General features: G+C 40.4%; 2 protein-coding genes across 5 annotated transcripts in view; both read right to left on the bottom strand.

Annotated features, from left to right (window-relative positions):
- LOC124035602 (DENN domain-containing protein 2B-like) overlaps window positions 1-6,184 on the bottom strand; it is an 84,093-nt gene extending 77,909 nt beyond the window's left edge. For 2 of the 4 annotated variants that reach the window (XM_046349120.1, XM_046349124.1), the window contains exon 1: window positions 5,640-6,184. Coding sequence is in view for 2 of the 4 variants with exons in the window: in XM_046349118.1 (XP_046205074.1) it covers window positions 4,820-4,842 (23 nt within the window). In the remaining 2 variants the exon portion in view is untranslated. Of the gene's footprint in view, window positions 1-4,819; window positions 4,858-5,639 lie in introns of those variants that run through there. The other 2 variants (XM_046349118.1, XM_046349122.1) reach the window with 1 other exon arrangement.
- An 842-nt stretch (window positions 6,185-7,026) lies between these two features.
- LOC124035604 (transmembrane protein 9B-like) lies at window positions 7,027-12,613 on the bottom strand. Its single transcript, XM_046349125.1, has 5 exons — window positions 12,370-12,613; window positions 11,910-12,001; window positions 11,435-11,543; window positions 8,142-8,273; window positions 7,027-7,874 (listed from the first exon to the last, which is right to left on the bottom strand). Exons 1-5 carry the CDS (start codon window positions 12,445-12,447, stop codon window positions 7,719-7,721), a joined length of 567 nt encoding a protein of 188 aa, XP_046205081.1. The 5' UTR covers window positions 12,448-12,613; the 3' UTR covers window positions 7,027-7,718.
- Window positions 12,614-13,311: the final 698 nt, after the last annotated feature.

Here is a 13,311-nt window from a genome sequence, read left to right as displayed (position 1 = left end):
CATTCGGATCTTTTTGACACGTTCTTCCTAGCCTTCTAACAGCATATAAAGAGAGTGACAGTTGGGAGTGCACAAGACAACGCTAGAGTGGTCTCAAATACACACATGCCAGAGGGGTAAGACAGTCTTGGAGTTGTAAACTAAAGTCAACAAGTGACTATTACAACATATCAAGTGGACAGCATGATGAGCCAGTACAGTATATTCCCACGTTTGTAGAGAGAGATTTATTCATCAACAACAGCTACGAGAGAACCCTATGTTTAGTTCTGGAAAGAATAACTGCTCGACTCAGCGTGGATATTCTCTCAAGGAAACATTTAGAGAAGATTTCTGTGTAATTGTTTGCTTTTGGTGTATCCAACTATTTATAACACAAACTAGCAAAATCACAATGTAACAAGAACATAATCAATTGGCCTACACACACTTTTCAACTGCAGAATGATACTCTGAGATGCAGAATGAATCCGCTATTCGTCCAGGAGATAGATAAGATGTCAAAACACATCTCAGGAGATAAAGTCAAGGTTGAACCTTTAAAGACCTGTGTCAATTAGTGAAATTGTGTAATTATGAACAGCCTCAAGGGCTTGGTGATGAGGCTATCTCCAGTGGGAAGGGTTTGTCAAGGACATAATTTCAGGTCAAACTGAGTGACGAGCACACAGCTAATCATTTGGAAGACAGTTGCCATGATTAGTTCCAACAGTCATACATATCTTCACAATTAGGAGTATAGACTGTTATCAATTAACATAATACTTAACGAAAAACAAGTTAACAAAATACTTATTTTACAAAACTATTAACAAGATCCATTAAATGTTTTTTTTACATTATATGTAATTATACTTGGACATTATACTGGTTGGAGACATATCCCAAAGTAATAATGCAGATATTCAAAAGAGTGAACTCATGTAAACCCTTATGAGGACAGTTACCAGACTCCGTGTGCATATTAGCAGATGTGATTCCTTGTTGTTGGACTGCAGTGTGGATCCTGTCGCTCTCTTGTTAGTTTTATATAAGAGAGCTCTAGATAAGCTTAAACCTCATGCTCTGCTCTCCCAACATTAAAAAACACTGCAGTCTAAGTCCAGACTAAACAATACCCAAGGGGGAGGATGCCTGCTAGGAAGATCACCATACCCAAAGTTGTGTCTGTTTTTCGCTTTCTTAAAATGTAGGTTACCTCCAAGCAAAACAGCCTTTTTGAACAATCATTGTTATAATTGTTCAGAGATTTTCGTTCTTTGTCATCAAAGAAAAATATGGTCGGTAAACAATATGTGCCCTACATTTACGCTACTGATTTCTGGAACATTTTCGATGCACTCAGGAAAAACATGAAAAAACACAAACAAGCCACTTGAATTCAAAGTATTGGAAACATGCATGAGTTAACACACGAGTCCACTCAACCTTACTCTGGTTAAGGGAACAGCTATTGGGCCACAGCAGAATTTTAAAAGAACTGAGCAGTTCTATCCAAAACAACTGGCACAAAGTCTACAATCAAGAATCAATGTCCCCTTTCACAGGAAAGGATGCAGAAGACTGAAAAGGGTCATTATAAAGCCTGTCTTTCATATCTACTATAATGTAATGTCTAATCATCACAAACAAATGTCAGTTTACAGCTTACCCATAAACCCATTCTCTCATCAAACCCTCTGAGCATCAGCAGTAGAAACATAGATGGGGATCAGATCTAAAGCCACTGGGCCCAGACATCAGCTCAATATCTAGTTCTGATTTCCATTTGGTTGAGTTGTCAACTAATGTGAATTCAGTGTGAAATCAACAAAAAATGTCACCATGTCATTGGATTTAGATTAAAAGTTGGGTGAAAAATAGATGAAATTCCCTTACACAGATAACTTTTTTCAAATCCAAATTTTGTTGAAATGATGTGGAAACAACGTTGATTCAAAATGTGGAGTCGATCTACCTGTCATGAATAGAATCCACACCACAGTTCTACCAAGTCTCCACCTATAATATCATATATTTTACTCAAACTGTGCACTATTTCATACAGCCCCCCCCCCACCATCCTTTCATTCTACTGACTGAGGAACGGAGGAAGTCGTAAGATGCAGACATCCGTCTCATGTCCCATAACGTCTCCAGAAAGTCCACAGCTTTGTCAGTATGTCGTTTTTCTCTGAGCTCTAACTATACTGAACAAAAATATAAACGCAACATCCAACAATTTCAACTATTTTACTGAGTTACAGTTCATATAAGGGAATCAGTCAATTGAAATACATTCATAAGGCCTTAATCTATGGATTTCACATGACTGTGAATACAGATATGCATCTGGTCACAGATACCTTAAAGAAAATGGGACTCAGGATCTCGTCAAGGTATCTCTGTGCATTCAAATTGCCTTCGATAAAATGCAAATGTGTTCATTGTCCGTAGCTTATGCCGGCCCATACCATAACCCCACCGCCACCATGGGGCACTCTGTTCACAACGTTGACATCAGCAAATAGCTCACCCACACGACGCCATACACGTGGTCTGTAGTTGTGAGGCCAGTTGGACGCAATGCCAAATTCTCTTAAACAAAGTTGAAGGTGGCTTATGATAAAGAAATTAACATTCAATTCTTTGGCAACAGCTCTTGTGGACATTCCTGCAGTCAGCATGCCAATTTCACTCTCCCTCAAAACTTGAGACATCTGTAGCATTGTGTTTGGTGACAAAACTGCACATTCTTGAGTGGCATTTTATTGGCCCCAGCACAAGGTGTAATGATCATGCTGTTTAATCAGCTTCTTGATATGCCACACCTGACAGGTGGATGGATTATCTTGGCAAAAGGAGAAAGGCTCACTAACAGGGATTTAACAAATTTGTGAGAAAAATAAGCTTTTTGTGTGTATGGAACATTTCTGGGATCTTTTATTTCAGCTCATGAAACATGGGACCAACACGTTACATGTTGTGTTTATATTTTTGTTCAGTGTAGTTGTCTCTCGGACATGTCAAAGCCTCATAAAGTATAAAGATTACTGAGTGGACTCTGACAGCTTTGTGCTTCAGATTAGCAGAGGTACTAGTGCTGTTTCATACTGGGAAAGGCTGGCTCCAGTAGCATGGATGCACAACGAAGAACAACCTCCTGGAATCCATTGTGGTGTCAAAAAGTCTTGTCTCAGGGTTTCTTCTGTACAATGTAAGCAATACATTACGCTACTTCTCTGTGAATGTAACATTAGAAAATGAAATACAGTACAGACCTAAATAAGCAATACTTAAACATTCATAGAGAAATCACCTCCGCAACCATGACAGAGACTGTTATTGTTTGTATAGGGCTACTTGCACAAGAGAATACCACCTTTTTCAATGCTCGGTCTCAGTAACTTGTCCACAGTTTTGATGGCATAAATCTGTTTTAAAATAATCTCCCTGAGGTCTACAACTCTCCACCTTTGACCTTCCGCTAAAGCCATTCAGGCAAAGGGGAAAAAAACATATGACCAGGCCAGTGTTTTTTGGACCTGTTACAGGTCCAATGTACCTTGCGTAGGATCCATCGGTCATGTTCAGTGAACTCACAAAAGCCTCAGAAATTTGACAGTAAACCTCTCCAGTACACTGTTGAGCTTTCACCACACCCTTACCACAAAATGTTCCTGTGAGAGCCTCTCCTCCGTCATCTGGAGATTTTAAATAGCCAAGGGCCAGTGGGTCAAGGGAGCTATGGAAATGAGAATGGGCCAGTCGCATATGAAAGCCTCCAAGCAGCCAAACAGCATAATGTCTGATTGAATCGCAATTCTAAACTGCTTCTGTTTTAATATAAAGATGATTTTTTTAGGAACAACGTATTCAATTTCAAGACAGGTCATGAGGCACCCTTTAAACTCCAGCAGTCGAGTCCTCTCATGTTGATGATGTCTATCCAATACTACTGCCCTAAGGCCTACAGAGACGACAAGACTCACCCTATAAATACTTCCTCTCCCCTTACAGTACCAATTCGCATCCAAATAAGCTTCAGGGCCTGTAGACTTTTCAGTGGTTCATCTAGTATCATAATGTAATCGTATTAGTTCAATGTGCTAATGGTATTATAGCTGTCAGCCTCACATACTGAAAGTAGAGGAATGTCCTGTACATTGTCTTCATTCTTGCTCCAGATGCTTTCTTAAAGGCCCAGTGCAGTCAAAATGTTGTTGAATCTGTGTTTTGTCTCATATTGTATAACAGGTGATGAAACGAATACTGCAAAAGTGTGAAAACATTTGATTAGTGTCAGTGTTATTTGGTTGAACACACAATCTACACAGGACCTTCTAATCAGCCTGTTTGCATTTGCATGGGCGAAAGTTTCGGCTTGCCTGGCGGTAAATGGCTAAATTGACAAATAACAAAGAGAGTTCCAAACCTCTCTGCCAATAACTGCTAGTTTTCAGTTTTCCCCTCCCAACTCAGACCACTCCCAGACAGTCCAAGCAAAATTCTAGCTTGATAATTTTTTTGCAAAAACGCATTTTTTCCCATTTGAATGAAAATCTATTACAGTAAGGGACTTAATTGTTACTCAGAAATGATTTGATATTGATATAAAACGGCTACATTGGGCCTTTAAGAATGACAGGATAAACACATGCATGGAAGTAGTTGTTCTCCCTTGTGCCCTTCCCTAACCACAGTATTTACTCAAGAGATGTCTAATAATTCATATTCTAAACATCGGAAATCATCGTACTGTTATAGACAGGAATAAATCATACCAAACAGCCCATCGTCAATTTCAAGCACAGAGAGTAACTGCTCAGCAAGGACCTACCTATACACTCTATTATCTTGCATTTCAGTGGCATTGAAAGGTTTTTCCAGACAGCAGACATGTTAGTCTGACCATTGTCAGACTAACCTTGGGAAGGTTCTGACTGAAGCTTGTCCTGCAGGGATGCAGCCTCTATGAGCCTTGAAACAATTCCTACAGTCTGACACTGAGGCACTGAAGAGAGGATTGAGGAGACAGACCCTCTCCGTCTGTCATTAACCAAAGAGGGACAGATAAGAGCCTGGACCTTAAAACACAGGATGGGTCCTATTAAAGGGAAGTACCTTGGAGTATTATTTTACTTGGACATACATTTACTTTCTTCCAGAAGCCTGCATTCCCCCACGCATGAAGCAACATTTTAAGTAATACTTCAATAAAAGCATACTGCAAAGAAAAAAACTAAATTCACCCAAATTGACTAATATTGAAATGGTAAGAATGGTATAAAAGATTCATATATTATTATTTCAGTTACGATGCCAGATTGGGTACTTAGGGTAGTTCCTATGAAAGGCCTAAGGCGCCCCCTAGTTTCTGTTCACAGTACAGCACTTGCTTTTGAGATATTGAATAAAACAATTTGTGGAAACTATTGTTGTTCGTAGGCTATTCTATCAACCCAGCAATTCACTCTCGTAAAAAATCTCAACCTTTTTGTGGCAATTATTTATGATTTTCTGCATTATTGTCCACGCAAGTTTCATTAAACAGAAAATGCAAGAATCAGTTTCATAAAACAGTTAATGCAATATATTAAGTTAAAACTACAATACATGGGTTTACTTTATGAAGAAATTAAAAGGAAAATGTTCCTTACCTTATCCTTTATGAACTTATTGTAGTATTTTTCAACAATCCATTCTTTGACAACGCAAATGTAGCTCTCTTGCAGAGTATCCTTAAATCTGAATTTTCTGCGCGGAGCATAGCCTACTTTTTTTCTGGTTAACGGACTGCAAAAGCATACAAAAAAATAAAAGGGGAGAACAGGAAACGATGACGGCAGCATTGCAAAAGTCCTTGAAAAATGAATAAATTATCACTATTGTATTGTATATCAACATATTGTCATTTGAGATCATTTTTTTTGCCAAACTTATCCTGTAATTTTACTTCGTGTTCTATTGTTAAATGGTGAATTTGCGAAATAGACCGATTACTTTCGTTCAGATTAAGTTTCCTCTCGGTTATATTATGAATGATGGATTTTTAATGCATTAATACAATTTAAATTGGTTATTGAAATGTCTCATCCGTTGTTGCATTGCTGTTTATCGCCCTATGCATAGCAAAGCCCTGTACTAAAATGATCATATTGATATAACTCCGATGGTGTAGTATACCTGCCATTTGGTGCGCATAATTGGAGCGCCTATCAATGTTGGCATTAGTGCAATATGTTTTTGTGCGCTTATCAATTGCGATCATCAATTTAGGCTTATGTATTTTACACTTTGTTGAAGTACGACTCCTGGAGGATGGTCCAGGAATTTGACATTGTCTGCAGTAAACAAAATCATTATAAATATTACAGAAATGTATTTCAAATGTGAAGTTATCACAGATCAGATTTAACACTTTCGTTAGGTCACCTAACAGTAGCATTTTCTACCCACTTTACAATCACCCTGCTATCCCAAATGATCATTGTTTAACATCAGTGTAAGACAGACAGTGGTATCAATACTGTCTAACAGATATTGAAGTTATTTAAAGTTTGAATAAAGGAGGATCTCATTAATGTGAGTCATGTCAAAATAATGTAAATGGAGAGGAGTAGAAGCTGAAAACAAAAGAAGCAAGGTGCAGATGGGGTACATCTACTCTAGCCAGTGACAGCTGTGGGCTCTGACTACAGTAACACACATATATATTCAAAGGAGAGGACTAATGTTTACATTAAATGTTCCATCAGATGATTGGTTAAAAGTCTAAATGTCTCCCAAATGCTACATTATACGTATATATGTATATATGCCATTTAGCAGACGCTTTTATCCAAAGCGACTTACAGTCATGTGTGCATACATTCTACGTATGGGTGGTCCCGGGAATCGAACCCACTAACCTGGCGTTACAAGCGCCATGCTCTACCAACTGAGCTACAGAAGGACCAGACTTACAAGAACATGATACAGGAATGTTAACACCACAGTCAGCACACAATGAAATACATACATCTGTACATCAACTGTTGTTTAGGGTAAAAGGTTGTAAATAAGTTTATACATCATTCTCAAAAAAAATGCTTTTTGACAATTTTACTGTTTCTAACTCATTCCCATCTTCTACAGTTTAGGTAGCAGTTGTTACACATATTGTAGACGTTTTCATTAGCTTGAATGATTCACTTTGGCATGATCTTTTTTGTTTTAATTACTCTACCCTCAAATGTATCACCTAATTTCATTGGTGGCATGGCAAGCATTTACTGTTATCAGAAGCTGCCAACATTACTGTAAAAGAGTGCATACGGTCACACATCGTTTCTACTTTATCAGAAGCCAAAGATTATCATCAGCTTGTGCAAAATGGCACGCATTATCCATTTTTGGGGAGGCTACAAACTGTAACATTTAACTTTCTATTAGTATTATTAAATCAGAAAGTATACAAAGTCATACAGACACTGGCATTATCTTAAGTAAAAGGTCTCAAATGCAACACCCCACTTCAACCTACTGATGTAGAGACCCTTTACGATCACCTCCTGAATACATAGAGCTATATGATCACATTTCATGAAATACAGGTCCAGTTGAGGAACAAAACACCAATAAGGATGAAGCTCCGAAGTCGGGGAAAGAATCCAAAAAAAAAAAAGAAAAAAAAAGGACCACCCAGTCACAGTAATATTTTTTGCTTCACCCAGGGTTTTTGTTTCCTGGGGATGGGTTTAGCTGAGCACCACATGTCGGTCAAACACAGACTTCCTCTGTTCCTGGACCTGCCTCCTCCAGCGCTGCTGAGCGTGTTCCACTTTGTTCAGCATGTTGGGACGAGAGGTCGAACGAGACAATACGTTGTGGGCGTTGGCGAAAGGCTGCTGGTCCTGAACCCAAGAGACAGACGTTACAGTGAAATTGTGACAAGCTAGAGTTGACCTTTTTCAGAAACATTTCCAAACACAATTCTCTATGAGATATTCATCAAATCAATTTATAGCATGAGACAAATCTGAAAACATCACCACATACATTGCCCCAACAAGTCACACAATACGAGATCCACAATCAAACAACAAAAATGTCATGGCTACAACAACTGCTTTGACTTAAAGGCCACCACTATCGTTGGGATGGGCAACATGCACACATACCCCAACATCATCATCATTCTGAAGCTGTGAGTGTCCAAAGAGCCTCCTCTTCAGCATGGGCTCCAACAGGGTCAGGTACACCATGTAGAGGAACAGCAGGCCCAGGATGGACAGGTAGATTATGATAGTCACCTGGAACACAGAGGACACAAATCAAATCAAAATGTTATTTGTCACGTGTGCCAAATACAACAGGTAGACCTTACCAGGAAATGCTTACTTACAATCCCTTATCCAATATGCAGTTTAAGAAACAGTTAATAAAATATTTACTAAATAAAATCAATCAAAAAGTAACATGTACATAACAATAACAAGGCTTTATACAGGGGGTACCGGTAACGACTCAATGTGCAGGTTAGTCGAGGTCATTTGTAAAGTGGCTATGCATAGACAATAAACAGTGAGTAGCAGCAGTGTAAAAACAAAGGGTTGGGTCAATGTAAATAGTCCAGGTGGCCATTTGATTAGTTGTTCAGCAGTCAAACTCATTAACTCATTAGGCCATGGCTGCCTGCAAACGCTCCCTAAAACACTTCTGCGAGCAGGCCTTTCTAATCTGGAAGGATATTGACCTCATCCCGTCAGTCGAGGATGCCTGGTCGTTCTTTAAAAGTAATTTCCTCACCATCTTAAATAAGCATGCCCCTTTCAAAAAATGTAGAACAAAGAACCTATATAGCCCTTGGTTCACTCCAGACCTGACTGCCCTCAACCAGCACAAAAACATCCTGTGGCGGACTGCATTAGCATCGAATAGTCCCCGCAAAATGCAACTGTTCGGGGAAGTCAGGAACCAATACACACAGTCAGTCAAGAAAGCAAAGGCTAGCTTTTTCAAACAGAAACTCCAAAAGGTTTTGGGACACTAAAGTCCATGGAGAACAAGAGCACCTCCTCCCAGCTGCCAACTGCACTGAGGCTTGGCGACGACACAGACACCACCGATAAATCCATGAAAATCACAAATTTCAATAAGCATCTCTCTACGGCTGGCCATGCTTTCCTCCTGGCTACACAAACCCCAGCCAACAGCTCCGCAGCTACTTGCCCAAGCCTCCCCAGCTTCTCCTTCAACCAAATCCAGATCACAGATGTTCTGAAAGAGCTGAAAAACCTGGACCCGTACAAATCAGCTGGGCTAGACAATCTGGACCCTCTCTTTCTACAATTATCCACCGCCATTGTTGCAACCCCTATTACCAGTCTGTCCAACCTCATCCGAGATCCCTAAAGATTGGAAAGCTGCTGTGGTCATCTCCCTCTTCAAAGGGAGTGACACTCTAGACCCAAACTGTTACAGACCTATATCCATCCTGCCCTGCCTTTCTAAAGTCTTTGAAAGCCAAGTTAATAAACAGATCACTGACCATTTCGAATCCCACCGTACTTTCTCCGCTGTGCAATCCGGTTTCCGAGCTGGTCACGGGTGCACCTCAGCCACGCTCAAGGTACTAGATGATATCATAACCGCCATCGATAAAAGACAGTACTGTGCAGCAGTCTTCATCGACCTGGCCAAGGATTTCGACTGTCAATCACCATATTCTTATTGGCAGACTCAACAGCCTTGGTTTCTCAAATGGCTGCCTGGCCTGGTTCACCAACTACTTCGCAGATCAAGTTCAGTGTGTAAAATCGGAGGGCCTGTTGTCCGGACCTCTGACAGTCTATGGGGGTAACACAGGGTTCAATTCTCGGGCCGACTCTTTTCTCTGTATATATCAACGATGTCACTCTACCATGCGGGTGATTCCCTGATCCACCTCTACGCAGACGACACCATTCTGTATACATCTGGCCCTTTGGACACTGTGTTAACTAACCTCCAAACGAGCTTCAATGCCATACAACACTCCTTCCGTGGCCTCCAACTGCTCTTAAATGCTAGCAAAACCAGATGCATGCTTTTACATTTACATTTACATTTAAGTCATTTAGCAGACGCTCTTATCCAGAGCGACTTACAAATTGCCCGCACACGCCCGCCCGACTAGCATCACTACTCTGGACAAATACCTAGGTTTCTGGCTAGACTGTAAACTCTCCTTCCAGACTAATTTCAAACATCTCCAATCCAAAATCAAATCTAGAATCGGCTTTCTATTTCGCAACAAAGCCTCCTTCACTCACGCCGCCAAACTTACCCTAATAAAGCTGACTATCCTACCGATCCTTGACGATGTCATCTACAAATTAGCTTCCAATACTCTACTCAGCAAATTGGATGCAGTCTATCACAGTGCCATCCGTTTTGTTACCAAAATGCCTTATACCACCCACCACTGCGACATGTATGCTCTAGTCGGCTGGCCCTCGCTACATATTCGTCGCCAGACCCACTGGCTCCAGGTCATCAACAAGTCTATGCTAGGTAAAGCTCCGCCTTATCTCAGCTCACTGGTCACGACAACAACACCCACCCATAGCACGCGCTCCAGCAGGTATATTTCACTGGTCATCCCCAAAGCCAACACCTCATTTGGCCGCCTTTCCTTCCAGTTCTCTGCTGCAAGTGACTGGAACGAATTGCAAAAATTGCTGAAGCTGGAGACTTACATTTCCCTCACTAACTTTAAACATCAGCTATCTGAGCAGCTAACCGATCGCTGCAGCTGTACATAGTCCATCTGTAAATAGCCCACCCAATCTACCTACCTCATCCCCATATTGTTTTTATTTACTTTGCTGCTCTTTTGCACACCAGTATCACTACTTACACACCATCATCTGCTCATCTATCACTCCAGTGTTAATCTGCTAAATTGTCATTACTTTGCTACTATGGCCTATTTATTGCCATACCTCCTCATGCCATTTGCACACACTGTATATAGACTTTATTTTTTTTCCTATTGTGTTGACTGTACGCTTGTTTATTCCATGTAACTCTGTGTTGTTGTTTCTGTCGCACTGCTTTGCTTTATCTTGGCCAGGTCGCAGTTGTAAATGAGAACTTGTTCTCAACTAGCTTACCTGGTTAAATAAAGGTGGGGAAAAAATGGACTCCATTTGATTGGATAGTAGCAGAGCACATGCGCCGATGCTATCCCACTTGGGTAACACCGTTGTGTGGTATCCCATCGCCGAAATCGTAAAGTCCCCTGTGTTTCAGGAACACTGAATCAAATTATATTTTAACCTACTTTGCCGGTTGTCCTTCTGCTGTTGGGAATTTAAGCAAAAATGTTCACATGAAAGTATGAAAGAATCATCTCCTCTCTGCTTTCCCACATGGCAGGATAGCAACAGCACATGCGCGGCTAGCTGGTTGGTCAATTTCCCAGACTTACCTTGATAGTTCCAGAACTCCTCTCCTCATATTTGCATTCACAACGCAGACAGTACGCCTCCACATCCTTTCCATCAACTGGCATTGGCTCCACAACATGAAGGCAGTTACTGAAAACAAAAATACAATTAAATCGGAATCTCTTCGAAAGCACAGTGAGGTTGAAGTCTGTAACAGTTCTCCAAATATGATTTGAGATCATTCATATGACCGCGTAAAATTACAGTTAGCCTAATCCATCAGACAACCCATACACTCACCACACCCAGACAGTGGTCACGTTCCACTGTATGCATCAACCAAATGGTTGCATGCCACATCATGGACTGTCATCGAATGACATATTGTTATAACATATGGTATGGTTAGTTGATAGGTAAAACACCTATCCAGATGTTGTACAATCTGGCAACATCTAAGCAGTGGAATGCAACCAGTATGTAATCATCTGTAAATGACATGACAACACAACATACCAATCCTTTAGAGATACATTTTGTTTGTAGATCTGTCCTTCAATGTCTCTGTACGGTGGGCAGGTACATTTACACCGTATATCCTCTGAATTCTATGGGAAAAGTTGGGGAAACGGTCAGGATGTGATATCAGAGAACATTTTATGCCATAAAATGGTGACATAACTAGCTGCCTGTCTTCTAAAATAATCTTACACAGCCAGTGGAATAATCACATTTTCTGTAACTTTACAGAGCAGGTTACCAGCTTGCTAATAACCTAACTTTGTCCTTCCTTGTGACGACAATCAATGGCTTTACTAGCCTAATCCATATTTGGCTAGCTAGCTAACTACAGTAACTAGACAGCTGACTCAACAACAAGCATTAAACTATGTCAACAACTATATTAAACTATGTAAATATAAATAGTTTGGATTTTTTTAAAGCAGAGAACGGTCATGTGAACAACAGAGCCTACTTTAGCATCCGTCATCTGTGTTGACATCAATAACAAACCAACAAGAGCGAGCAGCTTGAAGGCAACGCTTGACATCATATTTATACGTTGAAGTCTCAGAGTACAAGCTACTAAGAAACTATAGAAACGATATCTTGAAATCAGATACACGTTTTTTTAACTGACAACGATCATTCAGCTAGCATCAAACATTTATTTCGACTGATCAGCTGACAACCGCCTGACATCTCTTCCTGTGCGCGTAAATAGCATTCCCCGGGTAAACAGCTGTCGGAACAAAAATATATATCAATGATGGCCTTTCTGTGAGGGGCCTTGCAAACCCCCCTTAGATTATCTCATAGTGTATAAAATCTCCTAAACCTGTGTTGACAGCCAGACCTTATTTTTTTTGGCGTTTATCAAACAACCATACGACGAACCATGGCGGAGTTAGTGCCGACAAAAAGACGTCATTACTATTTATCTTTATAAAGTTGAAATGTAAAAGGTTAAGGCACAGATAGAACAATGAGACAGATATTTCACCGGATTTATACATGTGATGAGATCTGCACATTTTCTCATCGATTAAACATGTTATCTCAATACAGTTTTATGTTCCAAAACTTAAAATATGTTATGCAGACTTTAGCCATTGCCATTGTTGTAAGAACCCGTATCGTTTAGGACTGCAAATGTGAATTGAGTTATTGCGCACTTGCGTTCCCTAACGGAAATATGCAGAGGTCAATATGATCTCCCTAACTCGTGCTTGGCTATGGACAACTCCTTGCTTATTCCCCCCGCTATTACTAATTTGTTCCAATTGGAAACGACAGGCTGTGGTTTTGGTTAAATTATACAAATCTTTGGTTAGGGTAGCCTCATCGCGAACCAGGCTTCCGGCAACGCGAGACTAGGTTAAGTGTAGGGGTAGGGACGTCCCAAGGACGCCGAATA

Source organism: Oncorhynchus gorbuscha, linkage group LG05 (genome assembly GCF_021184085.1).
Source record: "Oncorhynchus gorbuscha isolate QuinsamMale2020 ecotype Even-year linkage group LG05, OgorEven_v1.0, whole genome shotgun sequence".
NCBI lineage: Eukaryota > Metazoa > Chordata > Actinopteri > Salmoniformes > Salmonidae > Oncorhynchus > Oncorhynchus gorbuscha.
Note: the sequence above shows the minus strand (reverse complement) of the source record. Positions and strands in the feature narration are given on the sequence as shown.

Excerpts from the sequence above, each read along its gene's own strand:
- LOC124035604 (XM_046349125.1), bottom strand. The coding sequence starts at position 12,447 with ATGATGTCAAGCGTTGCCTTCAAGCTGCTCGCTCTTGTTGGTTTGTTA. Across the intron at positions 8,274-11,434 it reads GGAGTTCTGGAACTATCAAG|GTGACTATCATAATCTACCT; the intron begins GTAAGTCTGGGA and ends TCTGTGTTCCAG. Across the intron at positions 7,875-8,141 it reads AGAATGATGATGATGTTGGG|GACCAGCAGCCTTTCGCCAA; the intron begins GTATGTGTGCAT and ends TCTTGGGTTCAG.